The sequence below is a fragment of the Triticum urartu genome, chromosome 2A (assembly GCF_056163025.1).
Source record: "Triticum urartu cultivar PI428250 chromosome 2A, HENAU_Tu73, whole genome shotgun sequence".
Taxonomy (NCBI): domain Eukaryota; kingdom Viridiplantae; phylum Streptophyta; class Magnoliopsida; order Poales; family Poaceae; genus Triticum; species Triticum urartu.
Genome location: NC_141874.1, coordinates 662,752,438 through 662,779,432, shown reverse-complemented (window position 1 = coordinate 662,779,432; position 26,995 = coordinate 662,752,438). Strand labels below are relative to the sequence as shown.

General features: G+C 43.1%; 1 protein-coding gene across 2 annotated transcripts; it reads right to left on the bottom strand.

Moving 5' to 3' along the window:
- Positions 1-3,508: 3,508 nt before the first annotated feature.
- Positions 3,509-9,805, bottom strand: LOC125539559 (mannosyl-oligosaccharide 1,2-alpha-mannosidase MNS1). Of its 2 annotated transcripts, XM_048703044.2 has the most exons (15): positions 9,481-9,805; positions 8,431-8,523; positions 7,879-7,926; positions 7,596-7,766; positions 7,395-7,507; positions 6,502-6,567; positions 6,196-6,367; positions 5,790-5,879; positions 5,380-5,504; positions 5,102-5,167; positions 4,879-4,987; positions 4,677-4,775; positions 4,490-4,570; positions 4,215-4,385; positions 3,509-4,121 (listed from the first exon to the last, which is right to left on the bottom strand). In XM_048703044.2, the coding sequence occupies exons 1-15, from the start codon at positions 9,640-9,642 to the stop codon at positions 3,888-3,890; spliced, it is 1,800 nt and encodes a 599-aa protein (XP_048559001.1). In that variant the 5' UTR covers positions 9,643-9,805; the 3' UTR covers positions 3,509-3,887. The 2 variants fall into 2 exon arrangements, with proteins under 2 accessions (XP_048559001.1, XP_048559003.1); XM_048703046.2 differs by lacking the exon at positions 8,431-8,523 and having other exon boundaries at positions 9,481-9,804.
- Positions 9,806-26,995: the final 17,190 nt, after the last annotated feature.

Here is a 26,995-nt window from a genome sequence, read left to right as displayed (position 1 = left end):
TTGCTCAGTATGCATGTAAGTTGTAATCAATTTCATAGTTGAACTATCATGTATAGCGAAGAACAGTGTAATAATAGAAATAAGAGGGTTGTAAATATATAGGTATGGCCAAAAAATATGACAGCAATAGTTGAACTTTATTTTCATGCAATTATATTTCTATAATATTCTTCATATAATACTATTTTCATTACCAAACGTCAATAATTTCTCACCGTCCAAGAGTGTCACCCCCTTACCGTTACATGATTTAAAAGGGATAGGGGTTTCTTTCCTTCATGTCAGGCCCTCTTGAAATGTCATGACTAAAACTACTAATAAATCTAATGGTTCCAATAAACAGATATTCGAGGATTGACTTCATCTATAAGAAAGTTAACTACAAAGGTGAACGGAAGGGGTGTTTCTGACAGAGGTAGTGCGGCATGGCCATGGCCGAGGAGGGGTGGACAGAAGGATCGCCCTAGCTGGCCCGCGTCTCTGGAGGGTGGGGGGTTTAGGGCACCGAGGAGGTGGAGGAGGACGTGGCGACTACCATGGAGGGGTGGAGCAGCACCGCATCTACAATGTGCGTGGCCATGACCGAGTAATGGGTGGGCGGACGGAGAGCCCTCGCGGAGCTCCTCGCTGCCCACACCGCGGTCACAGACACACCCTACACCGGGGTGAGGTGATGGCGCTAGCTTCGTCGTCCCGCGAGTCGGGGCCTCGACTAGGCCACACTCGATGAGCTTGATCTCGGCCACCAGCTGGCGGTAGCAGGTGTGGCAAAGGGGTGACGGTGTTGAGGAACCCTAGAAAAAAGATAGTCGAGCAACGGGAGAATTTGAGAGACCGATAGAGTGATGATTTTTTTTTTGAGAGAGAAAGAGATGAGTTGGGTCGACAGAGGAAGGGGAATTACGTGTGAGGGAGAAAAAACTAGTGTGAAAGGGTGATGTGAATTAAACGGATGAGGCAAAATTTAACCAGCTGGTTGGCCACTTTGTTGTGGGTAATTAACCGGAGTGCAGGGATTCAAACCAATACTGAAAACGGGTTGGGTTGTGTAATCAAACGTTGATTCATTTCCATAAATATTGCCCTGTGTTATCCAATATTGATTCCTTTCCATAGATTTGGTGTTTAAAGGTTTGTTAGAGATCATCGTGATTGATTACTTTCCATAACGACATTACTAATTTGGCAGAAAAAACCCGGATTAAATAGATCGGTGGGTTAAAAGTCAGTTAAAATAAATTGGTGGGATAGAAAAAGTTCGATGGGGGAGATTTAACAGAAATGAAGGCAACGCTACCAACTAGCCATGACGTACAGGTCGATTCCGATAGTGCCGAGCACAAATTATTAGTCTGGTCATAGAAAAATAAAACAGAAAAGAATAAACCAAAAAAATGAAACATATAAAAAATGAAAAAGAAAAACACATGCACATGTCAAATGGGTCAGGCAATTTTGATTATAGTTGATGTTTTGGTAAGATTTGATTTGATTTGGGTATTTGTAGTGGAAGGAAAGGAAATTTTAGATTTAGATTTAGTTGAGATTTTATTTGAATGAATTAATGCATGACGTTGTTTTGAAAAAATATTGATTTAGTTGAGTTAATGCACGCGCCAAATGGGCCGCTCGCGGCGTAATATACTGTTGGTGGTAGTGAGGCGGGACTATCAACTACCCCTTTAGGAGAAGATATGACGACATTATTAGATTGGCAGAAAAGCCGGATTAAAGAGGTTAGTGGGCTAGAAATCGGTTAAAATAAATTGGTGTGATAGAAAAAAAAATCGATGGGAAAGGTATATCCGGAATGAAAGCGATGCTACCAACTAAGCATGACATACATGTCTGTGCCAATTCTGATAATGCCGAGCACAAAATATTAGGTTGGCCATATAAAAAATAAAGCAGAAAAAAGGAAACCAAAAACAAAACATAGAAGAAGAAAAAACGTGTGCACACGTCAAATGGGCCAGTCAACTTTGATTAGTTGATGTTCTGGTAAGATTTGATTTGGTTTGAGTATGAGTAGTGGAAGGAAATGAAAGTTTGGATTCAGTTGAGATTTCTTTTTAAAAGATTTGATTTGAATGAATTAGTGCATGATGTTGTTTTGAGGAAATGCTGATTTAATTGAGTTAATGCACGCTTCAAATAAGTCGGCTGTAAGACGCTCGCGGGTGTAATATAGTGTTGGTGGTAGTGAAGCGTGATTACCAACTCCCTCTTTTGGAGTAGACATACACGGAGTATCGTATAACTGTGTTGCTTAAATAGCCTAATACCATGATATGCAACCCTTGATACTCCAGTAAGAAATTCTGCCCTGTAACGTGAAGTTCTTAACCAGGCAGGACACAATAGCACGACACATGAAAATAACCCTCCGAGTCCGACCCATGTTTTCCTTGCTTCCTCCAAAAGAATTGGACAACTGACATTGGAGAGCCAGTTGGTTGGTTCGATATCATGTATCACAAGATTCCTAATGGGTGAACTTCAGTGTCGAAGACCCACTCATCGCAGTATAAAGTTGATGGATGGGAGAATGTATGTGCTTCCAATTCCTTATGATACTGGACGTGTCAATGGCCTCTAACTCTAACTGAAATTTCCAATACATCCCATTTCTAAAAAAAATTGTCCGCACCAAGTATCGGTGTTGCACTCATTGTGCTGGACATTTTTGCTCTCCTATTAGACTTCCTCATATTGACATTATGTGTGATTGCCTCACACTGCCACACGCCTGTAAAAAGAGAAGTGCCTCTACCATAGTTTCAAGCATTGCTTCTACTATAGGAGGAAGGTAGTTATTTATAGATTGGGTGTGAGTGCAGACTTCATTGCTTCATCAAACTCCACATGCCAGCTGCTGCCTCTTATTTTCCTTATTACCAGTGTGGCTATTGTTTTTGTTTGTTTGCAGAGAAGGTGTAGTTATTGCCGAGGAATTAACATCTATAAGGTGCATTAGGGCATCTCCAATGTATGCAGCATCAAACCATCCCAAACCTGGTCACCACCTTGACCATGGTATGAAAATATGGCCACGTTTTTCCTTTCAAAATATTCCAATGCACTATGGTTTATGGTTATGGACGCCCTTACAAATTTACATGTTAACAGCCCTGGGCCAAATGGCGTTAAAAATGAAATACAATACACAGATAGCCTTTGCAAATCGAGATTAATTTCCATCTTGGGATGCCCAAGCAGAAAAATAGACGCGCCACCAAACATGTGTATAAATCAACAAAATATTGAAACACAGGGATAGTAGAATTGTCAATTTATTTTTGACACTGACCCTCCTAAATAAGCACAATAATTCCTTCGGTTTTTTTATGGACGATCGCTTATTCATTTTAATTCCACATCGTTACTACATTCCACGAATATATTCTCACCAGGTAGCACAGAAAACGGTCTGCAAATACAGGCCCACATACTTTTTTTCTCTTAAATGCAGCCACTGTTTCCAAAAGTCCTAACAAAATGTAGATACTGAAAGGAAACACAACCCCTTTTATATATCATATAATCAAAACAATAAGGATACAACTCCAGGAGAGCCCCATGAAAGGAACAACCTATGGACACTAAGTTACATATGTGTTGCAAATCAACAACGCACGGAGCATAGGCAAGTTCGAAGATGAAAACTTCCATGGGGCTTCTGATCTTCGGTTATACTCTGAAGGTTCAGCATGCCCCAAATTATCCATGATGCTCTACCTACAATTTGTGTTGCCTAAATAGCCTAGTGCCGTGATTTGCAACCCTTGCCGCTGCAGGAAGAAATTCCCATCGTAACGTAACGTTCTCAACAAGGCAGGTCACAATCACACGGCGGATGCAAAAATCCTCTGCTCTGTTGTTCAGGCCTACCCCTGTTTCCCTTGCTTCCTACCGAACGGTCGGACCACTGGTGTTGCAGTTTCAATTGACTGGCCGTTGCTACCATGTGTTGGAACGATTCTCAAAGGGTGAGCTTCAGTGTTGAAGACCCACTCGTCGAAAGATACGACTGACGGAGGGGAGAACAGCAGATAGAGGTACTTGAGCGTCTCTGCTAGGAAGAAGGTCTGCATCTTGTCGTCCTTTTCACCACTATTCACCTGAGATCGAAACATTGCAGTAAGTTTTGTTAGTGTAAGGCAGGTGTTTCCAGTGGGGAAATTCAAGGATGGAAGGTGCCACTAAGAACTTACATCTCTTAGTCCCACATATCCAGATGCTATGCGGGAGTTCTTCTCAAATGCCTGGAATATGTCCCATCCCCAATCTTGGTATGTTTTGTTCCCCGTAAGGCGCCACAGGTACATGAGTGATTCCACAGTCTCGGGTCTCAGGATATTCCATGACGTGCCCACGTTCATATCCTATGAAGTTGGAAAGTACCACTAGTTGATGACATTGTTTTTAACAAAAGAGTTGATGCCATGGTACTGGATTGCTAGAAAGAAGATAAGGGCCCACACACTACCTGTCCAGCATGGAAATAATAATTCTCTCCAGCCAACTTTGTGGGAGTTGTTTGGTAGAAGTTATAACAGGTCCGAGCAAGCTATAAAGAGAATAGGAAAAGGAAATCAGATGGACAAACAGAACAAAACCATATGCAATAGTTAGAAATATTGGATACGGAAATGAGATTCCTTAAGAGGATTTACCTCTTCTGCCAGATTCATAATTTGTTTAGCTTTTTCAGGCCCATAACCAGAGGCTCCAAGTGCCAGCATACCAGGGGCGAAGCATGCAAGTTCATCCATCTGTGTCGGTCACAAGCTGAACCAGTCAGAACTTTAGAGAGACAATGCCAGATAAGCTTTAGAAAGCATCCTGCTGAAAATCAACAGAATGGAGATTCTTTACCTTGTGAGATAACGAGCCACCACTTTTCTCGCAGATATATGTGTAATTAGAGGGTGTAGTTTGCCTGGTCAAGCTTATTAAACCTTCCATTGATGTCTCCCACATTTGTCTGAGTTAAGCACCGCAAATGGAAATATTAATCACGTTACAAAGCAGAATAAATAGACTTTTCACTAAAAAATGATGAAAAGGATTATGATGAATTGTGAAGTCAAGCCCGCACCTGTAATGTTTTACGCTCTCGGTTTTATTCCCCTGAATCCAGACCTTGAGCAAGTACTCGTAGAAGCTGAAACGTGCATGCAAATATGAGTTATTTTTATCTTTTGGAGTCAATATCAACCGAACATGTGATAAAAAAAATTATCCATGGTCCAATAAGATAGATCAAACTTGCTTAACAATTTGCACAAAATATTACATGGTCGAATGGCAAAAATAGGGCACCACTATTTGAGGAAGAATACAATTTGGTTCAAATAGTAGGACAAATAGCATTACCTATCTCCCATAGCACCGAATGTTATTGTTGAGTATGATGCTTGTCCTGATTGAGGATTTATGTAGATAGGAAGTAAGCCGTCACTTGGATATATCTTCTGAAGCTGACGGATGACATTTTCTGCCTAGAATCATATTTTGGCAACAAACATGAGAGATCAATACTGAAAAAAAGAGGCCAAAAAAGAAGACATATAGGATGCATTTGAATGTATAAACATGCCAGACATACGTGGGAATTTTACTAGCAAAAAATAGCAGTAGATTGGCACTACGAATCCAAGAAGAGAACTTCCCACTCTTGATTGTGGCTGGTAGCTATGTTTTGCACAAAACTAGCTACAACACTTAGTAACAAAGAATTGTCCCAGCAAATTACATAAAATTGGTACGATGAGTGAAATACTAACCTTCAGCTGATATTTAGGATCTCCGGTTCTCTGGGACAAAGCTATAAATTCAAGCTGCTCCGTTCCAGAATCCGCAAGGATACTATCACCCTGCAGAAATAATAAAGCATATGATTCATTGTCCATTACAGAAAACAAAATAGGTTCAGGTGAAATGTGTCATAAAAAAGACAATATTTGATAGTAATTCTCAATGGCAAGTTGTGCCGCAGAGATCAACGCTCAGTAGCCTGTTAATGACTTGTGTATTTGAGCATTGAGGCTTGAGATGGATTTCTAAGCCTGGGTATAAAATTGAAGCTTACTGGTTTGCTGGTAAATAAACATGATTGTAATATTCGTGTGTTTGGAAGGAACTTGCAGCGGCAGTAGGTACTTAATGGAAAATAGAGCATCAGTTACTCACGTTGGTCCATCCAAAATTATGAGCTCGGCCATGAGCTAAGTTGATTGAATTATAAGGGATACCAGATGTTGTATCCCAGGCAGGTAACAATCGATCAGCGATATCCTTCGCCTTTTCTAGAAATACTTTGTCACCCGACATATCATATGCACTGAGGAGACCTCCAACAACCCTAAATACGAATATATAACAGAAGCTTAGACAGTTAAGCTAGTAAATCATAATGTGATATGGCTACATGGCATAGACCTATGCAGCCAAATATCTGCAAGAATACTATAACAAAGATAAACCTTGTAATGCAACCTTATGGTCGTTTCAAAAACGCTTGCGTCATAATCCTTGTCAAAGCTTAATGACTCTGCCACCCAGCTATTATCATGAAATGGACACAAGTCAGATCAGGAGTATGACATAAATCACAACAAAGTATTCAAATGGCTGCAAGGAATAGTATGATGTGAGATGATACAAAAGAAACGGAGACACTAAAGATCTAATACATTAATAAAATATTAGTCTTTTATTGCATGGATAGAACAGATGAAAGCCATGAAACCAATAGACTGCCCAACAAAAAGATAGTCAAGAAGACCCTTCGGATTATCCTGTAACATAGAGGGAATATATGGACAAAATACATAAATGCCCAATAAGCCTTGTAATAGCCATGCACCTAGACAAGCCCCCTTGACCACCCCTGAGGGCCATGAGAACTATGGAATTGCTAGAATCATATCCTATTAATTGGATTAGTCCAATGCATGTTTTTACATTAGGAAGTTCAAGGTAACATAGCCTAATTAGTTAAATGCATATCTTTATCTCCAGTGGACCAGATAGAAACTGTCTTAAAAGATTGGTAGCTTTAGATATCCTTGTTGGGTGGCCAGCTATACAAGCAGTGTTGTTATCTCTTGGCACCTCCTTATGGTGTGCCTTCCATCAACAGGCCGACAAGCCACTCGATACCAAGGTCATCCAATTCGAGTATATAATGAGCTTCATTTTCAAATTAGGGAATTCATATCTATACATCATGTAATAATAAAAGGAGATGACGGCACAGCTTCGTGTACAGAACTGAACTTTCATAAAAGCAAACTAAAATCAAATGCTAATTTTGGTAATGGATGAAACGAAAGAACCAGCTGCAGCATTTTGAAATCTCTGCATGGTTCAATACAAGTGGAACTCACTCTCTGGCCTTCTGAAACTCATCTCTTAGGCCCATTATATACAGTGTATCTAGCGAGTCCACAAGAGTTGCCCCGAGACCACCAAAGCTATTAACACCATTCTTTGATTGCGGCTGAAAAGGTGAAGAACGAAAACATTGTGGAGTTTTTCGAGACAAATTGAAAATGAAAACAAATTATAGAGCAGAATTACTAAAATACCTGAAGCTCATCCATTCCCCATGCATACTTTACATAGGAATTCCAGGCATGGAGCATAGCATCCTTAACCTTTTCCCTCCTTTCATTATTAATAGGATCAATCTCTACAAGATCTTTTCTGGGAATTTCAGTTGCTGGATTTTCCTCCAGTTGAACACCAGCCTTCCTTAACTACATAGACAGAAAATGCGCTAAATTTTCAAAGGAAAAAGAATAATGTTGATTAAAAGGAAGAAAGAAAGTAAACCAGCATGGAAGTTACAAATATTGCAATAGTACATACCTGACCATGCAACTGATTTATTTCATTTTGTAATTGGGAAATCTCAGACTGCAACACAGGAAAACAGAAATTAGATTAATACAGTAAATAAGGTTGAAAAACAAGCAATGAATAATGAAATATAAAATGACAGTCAATGCCTTTCTTCAAAAAAAAAAAAGAAGCTGAACTGCATGTCTACGGAGTACAGATGGTACCAATTAAATGAAGCGGCAAGAACACATTTATCAAGTGCATCCCAAAACCTCATCCTTATTCATTCACATTTAGCAGTCATAGTTATCATGCCAACAAGCACAATTCAACTTGGCCACATGCTGCTTTTGGATAGCGCTAATTATAGTGATGCTCAGGTTCTTAAGCTTTACATTTGACAAGGAACTCAAGTGATATAGGAATGTAAGAGGTATATGCATATTTAAGAAAGATTTATATTAGTCGAATTAAATCAAATAATATGTCACAACAGCCATACACACGCAACTCCCAACTATACCTACTGATCACAGTAACAGTGGCAATGAACTACAATAATCTAATGCCACACTATACCTTGCCATCCGTGATGACGTCAAATACATGAGCCGTTACGAAAATTTCTTGACTGAATACTATACCTTCATTCACTCTCACACAAGAAGGGCACTACAATAGAGAAAAGACCAAATAAATAGCATTTCTAACTAGCAGATGGGATATCAACCTTACATCCAATTCAGATTTCACTCATCCGGTTACTGAGAACTGGATCAACTTAACTAGCATATCTAACAAACGGTAGTATAAATAGTACAGCTCACGTGTCGCATACTCGCATCCACCAAATTATTTAATTACTCATAACAAGTCCCAATGAACATTTGTATCTTGCCAAGCTTAAACCAATATGAGTCTCTATATGACTATACTAACATAATAGGGCAATCAGAGTTACAGTCACTCCTCAGAATACAACAGCTATTCAATGAACAGTTTCACTACAAACCACAATCATAAAGTTGCATGTGCCATATATAATAATGTTCCAACTAGTATTATGTTCTCCAAATCTACACCATGTAGTAATTGAGAAACATGGCAAGGTCTGGATTATTTCCCCGGATTAACTAAAACAGTTAAGGTCTCCCCGCCTGAGAAAATTCTAAGCTGCTAAAGTACCTCACTGTACCCATATTCATCCCACTAATTCTAGGATTGTAAAGACGTACAATTCTTCGCCAAATTTACAGTCAAAGCTGGAAAGAAATCTAAACTAATACCAATAATCGTTACACACGTATAGTTGAGCTATAGCCTAGTGGCCCCTCATAAGATCCACTCGCTCAAAAGATCAAATCTCAGACAAAAGCGTCAAGATTCAACCGGACTGCCAGATCCTCGGCACAATCTCTCCCAAATGAACCCCAGATAGGCAGACAAGCCTAAACCCATTTATCCCGACGGCTCAAACCACAAGTCATCGCTAAACCCAGATCCAGCGCCCAACCAGCGCCGCGACGAATTCGAAGCTACTTGGCCGCAAGAACCAAATTCAATCAGATCCCCGCGGTTCCGACCCGGATCAGGGGAGAATTCTCCAGGGGCGAGACGGGGGGAGCGCACCTCGTACTCGCTGACGAGCGATTGGCGGTCCCAGAAGGCGAAGGTGGCGGCGACGAAGACGAAGAAGAGGAGCGCGAGGCGCTTGGGCCGCTTGAGGTAGTAGGCGGGGTTGAGGTACCGCCACGCCCCGGACGAGGAGGAGGACGACGACCGGCGAGCCATGGCGGAGGCCGCCTAGGGCGCTCCGGCGAGGAGGTCGTGGGGACCGAAGCTCGTCGCCGTCTCCCTCCGGTGACGTCGCCGGGGCCGCGCGCGTGTGCGTGCGGGTCGGTCGTGCTGTCCCCGCGTGGATGTGTGTGTTTCAGTGTTTACTCTGTCCGTCAGTGTTTGACAGTTTGAGGGTCTCGGCGGTCATCGCTCAATGTGGGCCCTACTCTACTTCCGGTAAATAACCACTTCAATCGAGAAAAATCGAGAAACAAAAAAGACAAAGCCCCCGAGCGCTCACAGCGATTTCGCACATCCGGCCGTTCATCTCGATTTTTGATGCGTTTTGGACCGTTCGATCTAACCTTCGGACAATCTGGACCGCCGGATCAAAACTGGATGCTTTAGCAATGAATAGTTCCTCTCGTTCGTGCCACTGCCTGTAAATTCATGCCCCGCCAAAGGTATTTCCGTCATTTCACATGGTTGGAAAAATATCCAATAACGACATGGGTGTGACCTAGCACTCCCTCACTCGCGCTCGCACTCTTCCTGTCGCGCCGCCGCCTCCGCTTGCCCTCACGCCCTTGTGTCGCCGCCTCCGCTCGCCCTTGCGTCGGCGCGTCTTCTCCTTGCGTGTGCGTGCTCGTCCCCTTTGCTCCTGCTTCCCTACCATTGCCCCGGCGCCTTCACCGGCTGTCGCGGATCCAGTACGAGGCAGGGAAGGACGTCGTCGCCCTGTCGCTTATGGCGGCACCCGGGTCGGGCCTGGGTTGTGCAGAAGGTCAGCACCTGCGGGCAAAAGCAGTGGGGTCTCCATGGAGGAAGGCTCGTTGTCCTGAGAAGTAGGAGTAAGGAGGTCGTGCTGCGGCGAATGGGGGCGAGGTCGGCCATGGAGGGAGGCTCGCCGACCGGAGCACCAGGAGCAACGAGGTTGAGGTGGTTCAGGTTTGCCTCTATCTTCTCCCCCTCTCCCTCTGTCCCCTCTCTTATTACCCCCTTTGTCTCGTGGATGAGGGCATCGGTGCACTGGGAGGAGTGGATCACTTCGCGCTCGGCTTTGTTGTCCCAAATGCTCATTCGCTACTCCCACTCCCAACGCCTCTCCCTTCCCTTGCTGTGGTTTTTTGTCTCATTGGTTTCTTTGATGGCTTTGATGCAGAGCTCAGATTCGAGGACGAGGCCATACTCATGCAGTCGATTAAGGTGACGTTTTCCATGGATTCTATATGTTTGCTAGGATCTTTGAGTGACAGTGCTTAAAGGAGGTTTTAGAAACAAAATCACGTTTGGACTAAATACCTAGGCACATATTCCCGAGTCTATTTAGTTGTCTCAGTAAGTCATTTGGTAAATTGTTTCTTTGTATTCATTATAGTTTGTCTGCAAGTGATGATGAGTAGAAGGCTCTGAACTTTGTTGGAAGTCAGCATACATCTATATATTTACATGAAAAAATGTGATATTTTGTTTGGGCATTGTCCTGATTTAGTCATCAGAAGTAGTGGGCAGCAAGAACTGAACATGCTGGTGCATGGTGGAGTCGTGCTAATGCATGGCGGAGTCGTGCTAATTCAGTAGTGGGCAGCAAGAACTGAATATATAGTGTTAGCATACATCATATTACTTAACAACTGCTTCTAGGGGCACATAGTTCCAAAGAAATAAACACAGATTACTGAGGAAACTTGTCCATAGTAAGACTAAAAGTGCTGAATCGCAAACTCACCCGCAGCCAATTTTGAATTCTTGCGATAATGTCTATTTTTGCTTTCTATTTGTTTTTTAGGTTCAGATTACGAATTCTTGCATGATGTACAAGTTCCGACCGAATAGTGCACCCTCAAAATTGTGTTTTGTTATGCACGATGCGAGATTTAGTAGCACCACACCTAGATTTTGAATGGCTCATAGGAAACTGTATATGGCTAACCTATTATATGGCATTCTTAATTTTGATCTATGTGCATTACTTCTAGATAAACTTCTATTGTGGCACCATCACATGGATCCAACCACACTAAAATATGATGATGGTCTTGCACAAAAAGAAGAACGGTGGTGTCGCATAAGCATGGCTCGACCTAGCCTTGATCATGGAACCCTCTCAGGTGTTCCTACTTCCTACTATCCATGCTCCCTGAAAACCCAACTTATTTCACCACCAGCTCCAAAGCAACGATAGAATCTAGGCATCGCCCTATATAATTTTATTGCATATTGCTCAACTCCTCCTTTCTGAATTTGCTGACAGGCGTGTGTGACTACACTTGCTATGCATATGTACTATAGACAAGTCGGTTATCCTACTGTAGTACTACCTTCCTCCGGGTTTTTAAGGCCCGCCGACCGATTCTCTAGGACCAAGGTGCCCTCTTTTTCTCCCCCAAAGCATGCAACCCTTCTCTGCCTTGCCCGCATGCATCCAATGAATATTGTGCATGCACCAACCTGTTTCTCTCTCTTGCATGCATGCATATGCATGCCCAATCAGCTCACCGGAGACGCCACAGATTACGAGAAAAACACAGCAGCTTTAAGGCACAGGCTTAGCAAATGCGGACGGGGCAAGATGGCTGACCGGACTTCTAATCCCGGACGGAGGTAGTATGCAGGTTTATGTTTTCCTTCCACATGCTCATTGAAATGTTCAATGCTCATCGAAATGTTCAATGATATGCCACTTGGAATTCGGCCCTCTTTAACCTATAAGCATCAACAAGGTCACATAGCCTTCAATATTTCACAAGATATTCTCATGCTTGCTCTAGGTTTTTTTTATTTGCAGTAGATCATTGGTCATGACTATATTGTATCAAAGGTAAGAATTCCTCGTCTAGATGTTTGCAAGTAAAAAATACATTTCCTCCCGATGAATTATCAGACAGACTATAATATCTTCTGAAGACTAATTTTGAACATTACATATACATAATTTCTTTTATGGAAAATATTCACATACAAGAAATGCTATTAAATTTTGGATATCCTTATGTTCCTAAGATTAGCTATTTGGGATCAAAGCGCCTTTCCACATTGTTTTTCTGATTTTTGTGATTTCTGATGTTCAGGTCGAGGCGAACTTGAAATGTGGCAACCTTTGTATGGCCAATGGTTTTGTAGACTTTGGCGTCCGTCGCCGGGTTTGTTCCGCCTCAACCAGGATCTTCTCGGCCCTGCTCTGATGTTGTGAAAACTCATGCATGCCAACAGCTGCCTCCATGCTCTAGTTGCCGCAACGTGCAGGTAGCCTCTCCGTTATTTTTTCTTGACCTTTGTGCTTGCTCTGCTAAAGTTTTACGCGTATGTTTGGCTGCTTGCTACTTGCAAAGAAGTTGTATGAATGGCAGCAGGGTGTAGCAACAACCAACATTAGGTCGACTCAATCCCAGCAGCAAATTTCTTTGTTGCTCTATTATATATTTATATTCAACCATATATATGTTTATATCTTGCTGGTGATGCATTTGTTTTCTAAATTGATATTTCAAAATAAGTGCATTGATCCTCGGTGGTAAGAAAATTTTACTACAAGTCCAGTTTATTTAGTGTTGCAGAAAAAGTTGACTACTGAATAGTGATGCATACTAGACACAACTTATTTGATTCCCATTGCCGTATATCAACCTAGCTGATCTAAAGATGACTATTGATGCTTGGGTCGGTCAAGCTTGTTGGGTAGTGATTACTGATGCTTTAGGCGGTTACCATGTTTGCTTAAAACATTGTTTTCTGGTTGAGTTGGCTAACTAACAGTATGTCATGTGTCAGTTCAAGAAGTTAGCTCAGGCTTATGAGGTTATGAATGATCCCGAGAAGCTGGGAGGTGGAGGAATGCATGATCCATTGAACATCTTCCGGTCATTCTGTGTATAAGATAGCTACATAATAGTCTTACTCCATGAATATGGTCATTTCGTGTAGATTTTGTCATATTGGAATTAAAAATGAACAAAACAATTGTTTTAGGATTGAGCGTTAATTCTCTATGATTTCACATGGATAATTGCATTTTGGGTACATATATACTTTCAGCGATGCCATAACTTTAGTTAACTCCACGTTATAATTTCAATGATGCTTTATGAGGATCTTAAGATTTGTCCGTGATGGTTATTTCTTACCGGTAATGTTCTTTTATTTACGTTCCAGATCATGGTCTTCTTATCAAGATCAAGAGGTGTTGAGAAGAAAATTCTTAGGATGGATTCGTACACTCTGCGTACATAGGGTAGTACTTTTGATATTTATGGACTACCTTGCTCCTATCTTGAATGGTCTATGCGGGCTTGCCCCCTGTCAGCAGGTGAATTCGGCATTTTACAAACTCGACTTGTGTGCTTCCATAATCGATAGTCCTAATTGATTGGGTGGAGAAACTGATTCATGTGTTGTATGGACCTCAGAGAATTATGGATATGGGTGACTACTTGACTCTTGCCTACCTTTTGGATGGTTGGTTTGCGTTGAGTGTGTTGTACTGTCCTTTGAAATTGCTAATTCCAAGACACACTTAGCCATTACATGCATTGTCCTAGCTGGAACATGACTTAGGACAGGTCATGCGTGGCAAGTTGCCCTTCCTATGTCATGAATCTTGACGCTTTGTACTGAATTTTGTGCAAACCAGTTATTTGTCTGGCTTGTGTTTTATTGTAAATCTTGATGCCTTATACTAAATCTACTGGACCACTCCTAGACACTACTAGATATTCTGCTTTATATTAAATATTGATGGTTTTTATTGAATCATATCCTACATTGTACTGTACTTTGATGATTTGTATTGGATTACAATTACATCCTTCAGTGATGAATACCAGGCGCTCGATTATTAAATCACTATACTTTAGACATGCCCTTTGTGCCATTTTGTGGTAATGACTAAATATGTCATGTTTGCCATACTTTTGGTATATATATGCTACCTTGCCCTTTGGTAATGCTATGTTTTTGGTGTATTTATTATACTGGTCTAATCCATTCTGAGTAATCACTTTGATTCCCTTTGGTAATAGAGAATATTTTCTTTAAGCTCTTGATTTAATTCCCTTTGGTAAGAGAATATTTTCTTTAAGCTCTTGATTTAATTCCCTTTGGTAACAGAGAATATTTTCTTTAAGCTCTTAATATATATCTTTGTAGTGTTTGTGATACTAGTCAATGTGTACGTGCAATGCACATTAATTTGCAAGTATATTAAGTACATGTGGATATTAAGTATAATATTATTTACGTGTTATTATGTGATTAGCACTATATTTGGCATGAAATTAATTGCACACTAAACGTGTTGAGCGCTCGACATTGAAGCAGTCTAGGTCATTGGATTGACATGATTTGATGGCCAAGATTAATTGGATCTGCCCCTTTAGGTCTTTTTATATTGGTATAGATATACCGAACATATTTATTTCAAGTGGTTATTCTAATTTCCTTTGGCTGTACTAAACGCTTTGTTATATTGAAGTTTTAGGCGCGCTTCCGATCTAGTATTGAAGAAGAGTAGCCAATAGTCCAATACCATGCCTTCGTCTCTTCTTTATGTTAATCTTAATACCATGCAAAAGAATGAAAAATCTTAATGCCCTTCTATTATTATTTTTAAACAGTACAATCGCAGATGGTCATATACATGCACATATACTCAATCCTATAAAGGCATGTATACACCCTATTCCTATGAACACTTTGAGATACTCATTCAGAGCAATATCTTGAGATTGAAAAAGTCACCACAGACGCTTCGTAGTCGACGGAAACATCACCTCCCACTTAACGAACATCGTCGGAAAGCCTACAACAGAGACAGGAAAATACCCTTCTACTTGGGGACAAAATTCACAGTGAAATCCGTGGTTCTTTGCAAGTCACTGGAGTGGATGAATATGTTATGGTCACGGGAATGTGACCGTCAAACGATCTTTTCCTTAGAGAAACTGCATACTATAATGTAACAACAGACAGAGTATAAATATAAATATATACATATACAAAATCTATCGATAGACTGAAAGAAAACCATAGCCATGAAAACTTTACAAAAATGACCTCCATAAAATGGTTAAAACAAAATGGTCATTCGGGGTCCCTGGAAACTACCGATCCTATGGCCGCCGCCAACTCCCAGCGTTGTCATGACACACACCGAAGGAGGAGGCAAGCCTCCAACAGCCCTAGATCCAAGCCATCACCATCAGCTTTTTATGGCTTTGAGAGTTGATGAACATGCTCGCTCCTTACAACAAGGCACATGTCGATGTGGCATGTCGGTTGATGATTGTCCTCATGCTAAGCCATATCTAGCTTCGCCGCTTCCCCTGTTAGAGACGAGAAGAACGCCGGGATCGCTCCCCATGGACCACCAATCTTGCTGCAGAGCTAACATCTTTTTCCAGTTGTCATTGGGTGTAACATATTAGAGTAATTCTACCTAAATAATAACTGTTATTTTTATTTTGCATCATCATGCCATAATTCAATTGTGCATTATTCTCAATTGCATCACAAAAATGTCAAACACACAAAACCTAATTATTTTACCATTTTATTTTATTAGGCTATGATCTACACCATTTTATTTTATTAGGTTTTAGGATGAGATAGAACCCCAAACTTTGAACATGGTCTTTCCACAATATCTGTGAGCCCCAAAATCATTTCACAAATTTTGAGCAAGCATATCAACTAGACATAATTCAAACCACCATTATGCCATTTCTACAATTTATTTTCAAAACAAACATCAAACCTTGTCCATAAACCCTAATTATTTTTTTGGAGCTTCGAAATATTCTAGAGAGATACCACATTAAAAAAATCAAATCTTTGGGAGTTCATTTAAACCTCCAAATAGTTGTAAGCAACCATAATTCTACATTCTGTAAAAAGAGAAAAAACGAGAGGAGGTGTACTTGGGTCGGCTTACCTGACTGTTCATCCTCCTTTTGTCATCTCCCTTGTCATCTTCTCCACAGAAAAAGAGAGAGGCGTACCCACCTTGCCCAAATCCCTAGCCCTAACCTCTTCATCCATCTGTTGCGACGGCACCACCATAACTATAACCCGCGAGTGAACCTAACCACCACCCTCGCCATGGCATGCACCAATAAGTAGCCAATGTCCTCCTCGACTCTGACGAAGTTGTCTAGAAGAAACGCGGAATCGTATATGATGTCTACACACGCGGAATCGCTACAAGCCCCTTGCATGTGCTATATTACTCCTCGATGTCTTCTTTTGGTTGTCAGCATCTCTCCTCCGATTTCCAATGACCTCGACCACCTTTGATCAAACTCAGTGCACCATCGTGTTTGTGGTATAACTCCGGCCAAAATTCCTCCCTTCTCATTCTTTTCTCCTACCATAGTGGCATGCGCCATGAGGGTTATAGGTAGTCGTGTCGGCAAGCCGATCGCCGCACATCAATACTTTCTCTGAGTCGTCTAAGCTCATGGGTTTGCTCAGAAGGTCTTGTAGATGCCTTAACACACCTTAGATCGGTTAACTACGAGCTCTTGCACACTGTTGCGCGAACACCGAGCGCCACCACTGCGGACCTCGTCATCGGCATGGATTTCGTCGTTGTAACGTCGTGTGTGTTTGAAAGGATTGAGATGGACCTAGAGGGGGCTAAATAGGTACAATTACAAATTTTAATTACTACCTATCAATTGTAGGCAATTATGTGGAATATAAAAGTGAACCTACCAATTGCCAAGGTGATTCTAGCGGTAGCAATATATTCAACAACAACTCGAGAGATGCAAGCAAGCACAATATGATATAAGTAAAGACAAGGAGACAAATAACCAGAAGTAAAGAGTTGGTATTAGGGATAGCCGAAACTCCTGAGACACAGATGTATCATGATGTTCACTTCCTTGGAGGAAAGGTAGTCACCGTTGGAGGGGCAAATGTTACCATGGAGGCACACCAACACCACGAAGACTCATCCCTATTTTCCTCTTGATATAACACCATGAAGGCAACTCTCAACCACTAGTGCACTACACCACAACACTTAATTGGGGGCAGTTAACTGCCGGGAAAAGTAGCTGAACAAGGGCAAATGAACTGCCGGGGCGTTTGTTACTGCCAGCAGAAGTACCTTGAGGCACAGAAACTGCCGTTAGAACCTGAGCAACGCGGGCACAAACCCTGCCGGTACATTTTAAGGCACACTATCTGCCGGGACAACTCAAACCTGGCCCATTTACTGCCGGGGACGCTCTTGGGCGCGAGACCGAAAATATAACGGGCCTGAGCGCGCGCTGGCGAGGGAAAGCACGCGAGAAATGAAATTTTCTGGCCCAAATGAATTATTAGACGCGCCGGCCCTCCACAGAGGCCGCAGCCGCCCCCAAATCAACGTCCCACTCCTACCCTCGACCAGATCGCATCTGCCGCCGGCCGCCCCCCCACCCAACCACAGCCGCCGTCGCCCCCCCACCACAGCTCTACCGTCGCCCCTACCCCGACCACCGCCGCTGTCGCCCCCAACCACCCCACAACAGCGCCGGCAAGCACCGCCGCCCCCAACCACCCCACTGCCGCCGGCCGTCCTCCACCCAGCCAGAGGCGTCGTCGCCCCCCACCACCGCAGCCCCGCCGTCGGCCCCTACCAACCCACCGCCACTGACCGCCCTCCACCCCGACCACTGCCGTCGTCGCCCCCAAGCACAGTTGGAAATATGCCCTAGAGGCAATAATAAATTGATTATTATTATATTTCCTTGTTCATGATAATCGTTTATTATCCATGCTAGAATTGTATTGATAGGAAACTCAGATACATGTGTGGATACATAGACAACACCATGTCCCTAGTAAGCCTCTAGTTGACTAGCTCGTTGATCAATAGATGGTTACGGTTTCCTGACCATGGACATAGGATGTCGTTGATAACGGGATCACATCATTAGGAGAATGATGTGATGGACAAGACCCAATCCTAAGCATAGCTCATAGATCGTGTAGTTCGTATGCTAAAACTTTTCTAATGTCAAGTATCATTTCCTTAGACCATGAGATCGTGCAACTCCCGGATACCGTAGGAGTACTTTGGGTGTGCCAAACGTCACAACGTAACTGGGTGGCTATAAAGGTACACTACGGGTATCTCCGAAAGTGTCTGTTGGGTTGGCACGAATCAAGACTGGGATTTGTCACTCCGTGTGACGGAGAGGTATCTCTGGGCCCACTCGGTAGGACATCATCATAATGTGCACAATGTGATCAAGGAGTTGATCACGGGATGATGTGTTACGGAACGAGTAAAGAGACTTGCCGGTAACGAGATTGAACAAGGTATCGGGATACCGACGATCGAATCTCGGGCAAGTGTCGTACCGATAGACAAAGGGAATTGTATACGGGATTGATTAAGTCCTTGACATCGTGGTTCATCCGATGAGATCATCGTGGAACATGTGGGAGCCAACATGGGTATCCAGATCCCGCTGTTGGTTATTGACCGGAGAACGTCTCGGTCATGTTTGCATGTCTCACGAACCCGTAGGGTCTACACACTTAAGGTTCGATGACGCTAGGGTTATAAAGGAAGTTTGTATGTGGTTACCGAATGTTGTTCGGAGTCCCTGATGAGATCCCGGACGTCACGAGGAGTTCCGGAATGGTCCGGAGGTAAAGATTTATATATGGGAAGTCCTATTTAGGCCATCGGGACAAGTTTCGGGGTCATCGGTATTGTACCGGGACCACCGGAAGGGTCCTGGGGGTCCACCGGGTGGGGCCACCTATCCCGGAGGGTCCCATGGGCTGAAGTGGGAAAGGGATCCAGCCCAAAGTGGGCTGGGGCGCCACTTTCCCCTAGGGCCCATGCGCCTAGTGTGGGGAAACCCTAAAGGAAGAGTCCTAGGAGGGGAAGGCACCTCCTAGGTGCCTTGGGGGGGAGGGAATCCTCCCTTGGCCGCCACCCCAAAGCCCATCTAGGGCTGCCGCCCCTCTAGGGGTGGGAACCCTAGAGGGGGCGCACCCTCCTCCCTCTCCCCTATATATAGTGAGGCCTGGGGCTGCCCATAACACGCGATCTGATCTCTGCTTGTTGGTGCAGCCCTCCCTCTCTTTCTCCTCATATCTCGCGGTGCTTGGCGAAGCCCTGCAGGATTGCCACGCTCCTCCATCACCACCACGCCGTTGTGCTGCTGCTGGATGGAGTCTTCCTCAACCTCTCCCTCTCTCCTTGCTGGATCAAGGCATGGGAGACGTCACCGGGCTGTACGTGTGTTGAACGCGGAGGTGCCGTCCGTTCGACACTAGGATCATCGGTGATTTGGATCACGACGAGTACGACTCCATCAACCCCGTTCTCTTGAACGCTTCCGCTTAGCGATCTACAAGGGTATGTAGATGCACTCTCCTTCCCCTCGTTGCTAGTCTCTCCATAGATTGATCTTGGTGACACGTAGGAAAAATTTGAATTTATGCTACGTTCCCCAACAGTGGCATCATGAGCTAGGTCTATGCGTAGTTTCTATGCACGAGTAGAACACAAAGTAGTTGTGGGCGTTGATTTTGTTCAATATGCTTACCGTTACTAGTCTTATCTTGATTCGGCGGCATCGTGGAATGAAGCGGCCCGGACCAACCTTACACGTATGCTTACGTGAGACTGGTTCCACCGACTGACATGCACTAGTTGCATAAGGTGGCTAGCGGGTGTCTGTCTCTCCCACTTTAGTCGGATCGAATTCGATGAAAAGGGTCCTTATGAAGGGTAAATAGCAATTGGCATATCACATTGTGGTTTTTGCATAGGTAAGAAACGTTCTTGATAGAAACCCATAGCAGCCACGTAAAACATGCAAACAACAATTAGAGGACGTCTAACTTGTTTTTGCAGGGTATGCTATGTGATGTGATATGGCCAAAAGGATGTGATGAATGATATATGTGATGTATGAGATTGATCATGTTCTTGTAATAGGAATCACGACTTGCATGTCAATGAGTATGACAACCGGCAGGAGCCATAGGAGTTGTCTTAATTTATTTATGACTTGCGTGTCAACATAAACGTCATGTAATTACTTTACTTTATTGCTAACCGTTAGCTATAGTAGTAGAAGTAATAGTTGACGTGACAACTTCATGAAGACACGATGATAGAGATCATGATGATGGAGATCATGGTGTCATGCCGGTGACAAGATGATCATGGAGCCCCAAGATGGAGATCAAAGGAGCTATATGATATTGGCCATATCATGTCACTATATTTGATTGCATGTGATGTTTATCATGTTTATACATCTTGTTTACTTAGAACGACGGTAGTAAATAAGATGATCCCTCACTAAAATTTCAAGAATGTGTTCTCCCCTAACTGTGCACCGTTGCTAAAGTTCGTCGTTTCGAAGCACCACGTGATGATCGGGTGTGATAGATCCTTACGTTTACAACGGGTGTAAGACAGTTTTACACATGCAAAACACTTAGGGTTAACTTGACGAGCCTAGCATGTGTATAGACATGGCCTCGGAACACAGAAGACCGAAAGGTCGAGCATGAGTCGTATAGAAGATACGATCAACATGAAGATGTTCACCGACGTTGACTAGTCCGTCTCACGTGATGATCGGACACGACCTAGTTGACTCGGATCATGTAATCACTTAGATGACTAGAGGGATGTCTATCTGAGTGGGAGTTCATAAGATGAACTTAATTATCCTGAACATAGTCAAAAGGTCTTCGCAAATTATGTCGTAGCTCGCGCTTCTGTTCTACTGTTTAGATATGTTCCTAGAGAAAATTTAGTTGAAAGTTGATAGTAGCAATTATGCGGACTAGGTCCATAAACTGAGGATTGTCCTCATTGCTTCATAGAAGGCTTATGTCCTTAATGCACCGCTCAGTGTGCTGAACCTTGAACGTTGTCTGTGGATGTTGCGAACATCTGACATACACATAACTACGTGATAGTTCAGTTGAATGGTTAAGAATTGAGGCACCAAAGACATTTTTGAAACATCGCAGAACATATGAGATGTTCCAAGGACTGAAATTGGGATTTCAGGCTTGTGCCCACGTCAAGAGGTATAAGACCTCCGACGATTTTCTTAGCCTGCAAACTAAGGGAGAAAAGCTCAATTGTTGAACTTGTGCTCAGATTGTCTGAGTACAACAATCACTTGAATCGAGTGGGAGTTGATCTTCCAGATGAAATAGTGATGGTTCTCCAAAGTCATTACCACCAAGCTGCTTGAGCTTCATGATGAACTATAATATATCAGGGACATATATGATGATCCTTGAGATATTCGCGATGTTTGACACCACAAAAGTAGAAATCAAGAAGGAGCATCAATTGTTGATGGTTGGTGAAACCACTAGTTTCAAGAAGGGCAAGGGCACGAAGGGATACTTCATGAAACGGCAATTCAGCTGCTGCTCTAGTGAAGAAACCCAAGGTTGAACCCAAACCCGAGACTGAGTGCTTCTGTAATAAGGGGAACAGCCACTGGAGCAGAATTACCCTAGATACTTGGTAGATGAGAAGGCTGGCAAGGTCGATAGAAGTATATTGGATATACATTGTGTTGATGTGTACTTTACTAGTACTCCTAGTAGAACCAGGGTATTAGATACCGGTTCGGTTGCTAAGTGTTAGTAACTCGAAATAAAAGCTACGGAATAAACGGAGACTAGCTAAAAGGTGAGATGACGATATGTGTTGGAAGTATTTCCAAGGTTGATCAAATATCGTACGCTCCCTCTACCATCGAGATTGGTGTTTGCGTTGAGCATAGACATGATTGGATTATGTCTATCGCAATACGGTTATTCATTTAAGGAGAATAATGGTTACTCTGTTTATTTGAATAATACCTTCAATGGTCTTGCACCTAAAATGAATGGTTTATTGAATCTCGATCGTAGTGATACACATGTTCATGCCAAAAGATAGTAATGATAGTACCACCTACTTGTGGCACTGCCACGTAAGTCATATCGGTATAAAACGCATGAAGAAGCTCCATCTTGATGGATCTTTGGACTCACTCGTTTTTGAAAGGTTTGAGACATGCGAACCATGTCTATTGGTGTATATGCATGAAGAAACTCCATGCAAATGGACCGTTTGGACTCACTTGATTTTGAATCACTTGAGACATGCAAATCATACCACATGGGCAAGATGACTGAAAGCCTCGTTTTTCAGTAAAATGGAACTAGAAAGCAACTTGTTGGAAGTAATACATTTTGATGTGTGCAGTCCAATGAGTGCTGAGGCGTGTAGTGGACATCGTTATGTTCTTACTTCACAGATGGTTTGAGTAGATGTTGAGTACATTTACTTGATGAATCACGAGTCTGAATTATTGAAAGGTTCAAGTAATTTCAGGGTGAAGTTGAAAGATCGTCGTGACAAGAGGATAAAAGATCTATGATATGATCATAGAGATGAATATCTGAATTACGAGTTTGGCACAGAATTAAGACATTGTGGAAATTGTTTCACAACTAATACAGCCTGGAACACCATAGTGTAATGGTGTGTCCGAACATCATAACTGCACCCTATTGGATATGATGCATGCCATGATGTCTCTTATCAAATTACTACAATAGTTTATGGGTTAGGCATTAGAGACAACCACATTCACTTTAAAAGGGGCACCACGTAATTCCGATGAGATGACACCGTATGAACTATGGTTTAGAGAAACCTAAGCTGTCATTTCTTAAAAGTTTGGGGCTGCGACGCTTATGTGAAAAAGTTTCAGGCTGATAAGCTCAAACCCAAAGCGGATAAATGCATCTTCATAGGACACCCAAAACAGTTGGGTATACCTCCTGTCTCAGATCCGAAAGCAATAGGGATTGTTTCTAGAATCGGGTCCTTTCTCGAGGAAAAGTTTCTCTCGAAAGAATTGAGTGGGAGGATGGTGGAGACTTGATGAGGTTATTGAACCGTCTCTTCAACTAGTGTGTGGCAGGGCACAGGAAGTTGTTCCTGTGGCACCTACACCAATTGAAGTGGAAGTTTATGATAGTGATCATGAAACTTCAGATCAAGTCACTACCAAACCTCGTAGGATGACAAGGATGCGTACTACTTCAGAGTGGTACGTAATCCTGTCTTGGAAGTCATGTTGCTAGACAACAATGAACCTACGAGCTATGGAGAAGCGATGGTGGGCCCGGATTCCGATAAATGGCTCGAGGCCATAAAATTCGAGAGAGGATTCATGTATGAAAACAAAGTGTAGACTTTGGCAGAACAGCTCGATGGTCGTAAGGCTGTTGAGTGCAGATGGATTTTAAAAGGAAGACGGACAATGATGGTAAATGTCACCATTAAGAAAGCTCGACTTGTCGTTAAGAAGTTTCCGACAAGTTCAAGGAGTTGACTACGGTGAGACTTTCTCACTCGTAGCGATGCTAAGAGTCTGTTGGAATTATATTAGCGATTACTGCATTATTTATGAAATCTTGCAGATAGGATGTCAAAACATTGTTTCTTCGACGATTTTCTTGAGGAAAGGTTGTATGTGATAAAACCGGAAGGTTTTTTCAATCCTGAAAGATGCTAATAAGTATGCAAAGCTCCAGCAATCCTTCTGAGGACTGGGGTAAGCATCTCGGAGTTGGAATGTATGCTTTGATGATGATGATCAAAGATTTTGGGTTTATACAAAGTTTATGAGAAACTTGTATTTCCAAAGAAGTGAGTGGGAGCACTATAGAATTTCTGATGAATATATGTTGTTGACATATTGTTGATCAGAAATGACGTAGAATTTCTAGAAAGCATATAGGGTTATTTGGAAAGTGTTTTTCAATGGAAAGCCTGGATTAAGCTACTTGAGCATTAAGCATCAAGATCTATAAGGATAGATCAAAACGCTTAATGGTACTTTCAAATGAGCACATACCTTGACATGATCTTGAAGGTGTTCAAGATGGATCAGTCAAAGAAGGAGTTCTTGCCTGAGTTGTAAGGTATGAAGTTAAGACTTAAAGCTCGACCACGGCAGAATAGAGAGAAAGGACGAAGGTCGTCCCCTATGCTTAAGACGTAGGCTCTACAGTATGCTATGCTGTGTACCACACCTGAAGTGTGCCTTGCCATGAGTCAGTCAAGGGGTACAAGAGTGATCCAAGAATGGATCACAGGACAGCGGTCAAAGTTATCCTTAGTAACTAGTGGACTAAGGAATTTTCTCGATTATGGAGGTGGTAAAAGAGTTCGTCGTAAAGGGTTACGCCGATGCAAACTTTAACACTAATCTAGATTATTCTGAGTAGTAAACTGGATTCGTATAGTAGAACAATTATTTGGAATAAGCTCCAAATAGAACGTGGTAGCTGCATCTAGGAGATGCCATAGAGATTTGCGAAGTACATACGGATCTGAATGTAGCAGACCCGTTGACTAAAACCTCTCTCACAAGCATAACATGATCAAACCCAGAACTCATCGAGTGTTAATCACATGGTAAATGTGAACTAGATTATTGACTCTAGTAAACTCTTTGGGTGTTAGTCACATGGGGATGTGACCTTGAGTGTTAATCACATATCGATGTGAACTAGATTATTGACTCTAGTGCAAGTGGGAGACTGTTGGAAATATGCCCTAGAGGCAATAATAAATTGATTATTATTATATTTCCTTGTTCATGATAATCGTTTATTATCCATGCTAGAATTGTATTGATAGGAAACTCAGATACATGTGTGGATACATAGACAACACCATGTCCCTAGTAAGCCTCTAGTTGACTAGCTCGTTGATCAATAGATGGTTACGGTTTCCTGACCATGGACATAGGATGTCGTTGATAACGGGATCACATCATTAGGAGAATGATGTGATGGACAAGACCCAATCCTAAGCATAGCTCATAGATCGTGTAGTTCGTATGCTAAAGCTTTTCTAATGTCAAGTATCATTTCCTTAGACCATGAGATTGTGAAACTCCCGGATACCGTAGGAGTACTTTGGGTGTGCCAAACGTCACAACGTAACTGGGTGGCTATAAAGGTACACTACGGGTATCTCCGAAAGTGTCTGTTGGGTTGGCACGAATCAAGACTGGGATTTGTCACTCCGTGTGACGGAGAGGTATCTCTGGGCCCACTCGGTAGGACATCATCATAATGTGCACAATGTGATCAAGGAGTTGATCACAGGATGATGTGTTACGGAACGAGTAAAGAGACTTGCCGGTAACGAGATTGAACAAGGTATCGGGATACCGACGATCGAATCTCGGGCAAGTGTCGTACCGATAGACAAAGGGAATTGTATACGGGATTGATTAAGTCCTTGACATCGTGGTTCATCCGATGAGATCATCGTGGAACATGTGGGAGCCAACATGGGTATCCAGATCCCGCTGTTGGTTATTGACCGGAGAACGTCTCGGTCATGTCTGCATGTCTCCCGAACCCGTAGGGTCTACACACTTAAGGTTCGATGACGCTAGGGTTATAAAGGAAGTTTGTATGTGGTTACCGAATGTTGTTCGGAGTCCCGGATGAGATCCCGGACGTCACGAGGAGTTCCGGAATGGTCCGGAGGTAAAGATTTATATATGGGAAGTCCTATTTCGGCCATCGGGACAAGTTTCGGGGTCATCGGTATTGTACCGGGACCACCGGAAGGGTCCCGGGGGTCCACCGGGTGGGGCCACCTATCCCGGAGGGTCCCATGGGCTGAAGTGGGAAAGGGATCCAGCCCAAAGTGGGCTGGGGCGCCACTTTCCCCTAGGGCCCATGCACCTAGTGTGGGGAAACCCTAAAGGAAGAGTCCTAGGAGGGGAAGGCACCTCCTAGGTGCCTTGGGGGGGAGGGAATCCTCCCTTGGCCGCCACCCCAAAGCCCATCTAGGCTGCCGCCCCTCTAGGGGTGGGAACCCTAGAGGGGGCGCACCCTCCTCCCTCTCCCCTATATATAGTGAGGCATGGGGCTGCCCATAACACGCGATCTGATCTCTGCCTGTTGGTGCAGCCCTCCCTCTCTTTCTCCTCATATCTCGCGGTGCTTGGTGAAGCCCTGCAGGATTGCCACGCTCCTCCATCACCACCACGCCGTTGTGCTGCTGCTGGATGGAGTCTTCCTCAACCTCTCCCTCTCTCCTTGCTGGATCAAGGCATGGGAGACGTCACCGGGCTGTACGTGTGTTGAACGCGGAGGTGCCGTCCGTTCGGCACTAGGATCATCGGTGATTTGGATCACGACGAGTACGACTCCATCAACCCCGTTCTCTTGAACGCTTCCGCTTAGCGATCTACAAGGGTATGTAGATGCACTCTCCTTCCCCTCGTTGCTAGTCTCTCCATAGATTGATCTTGGTGACACGTAGGAAAATTTTGAATTTATGCTACGTTCCCCA

What these genes read in the sequence shown, in the direction of transcription:
- LOC125539559 (XM_048703044.2), bottom strand. Translation starts at nt 9,642, where the DNA reads ATGGCTCGCCGGTCGTCGTCCTCCTCCTCGTCCGGGGCGTGGCGGTAC. An exon ending in CGCTCGTCAGCGAGTACGAG is followed by an intron (nt 8,524 to 9,480) that starts GTGCGCTCCCCC and finishes TCTCTATTGTAG; the next exon opens with TGCCCTTCTTGTGTGAGAGT. An exon ending in GAGAGCGTAAAACATTACAG is followed by an intron (nt 4,988 to 5,101) that starts GTGCGGGCTTGA and finishes TGCTTAACTCAG; the next exon opens with ACAAATGTGGGAGACATCAA.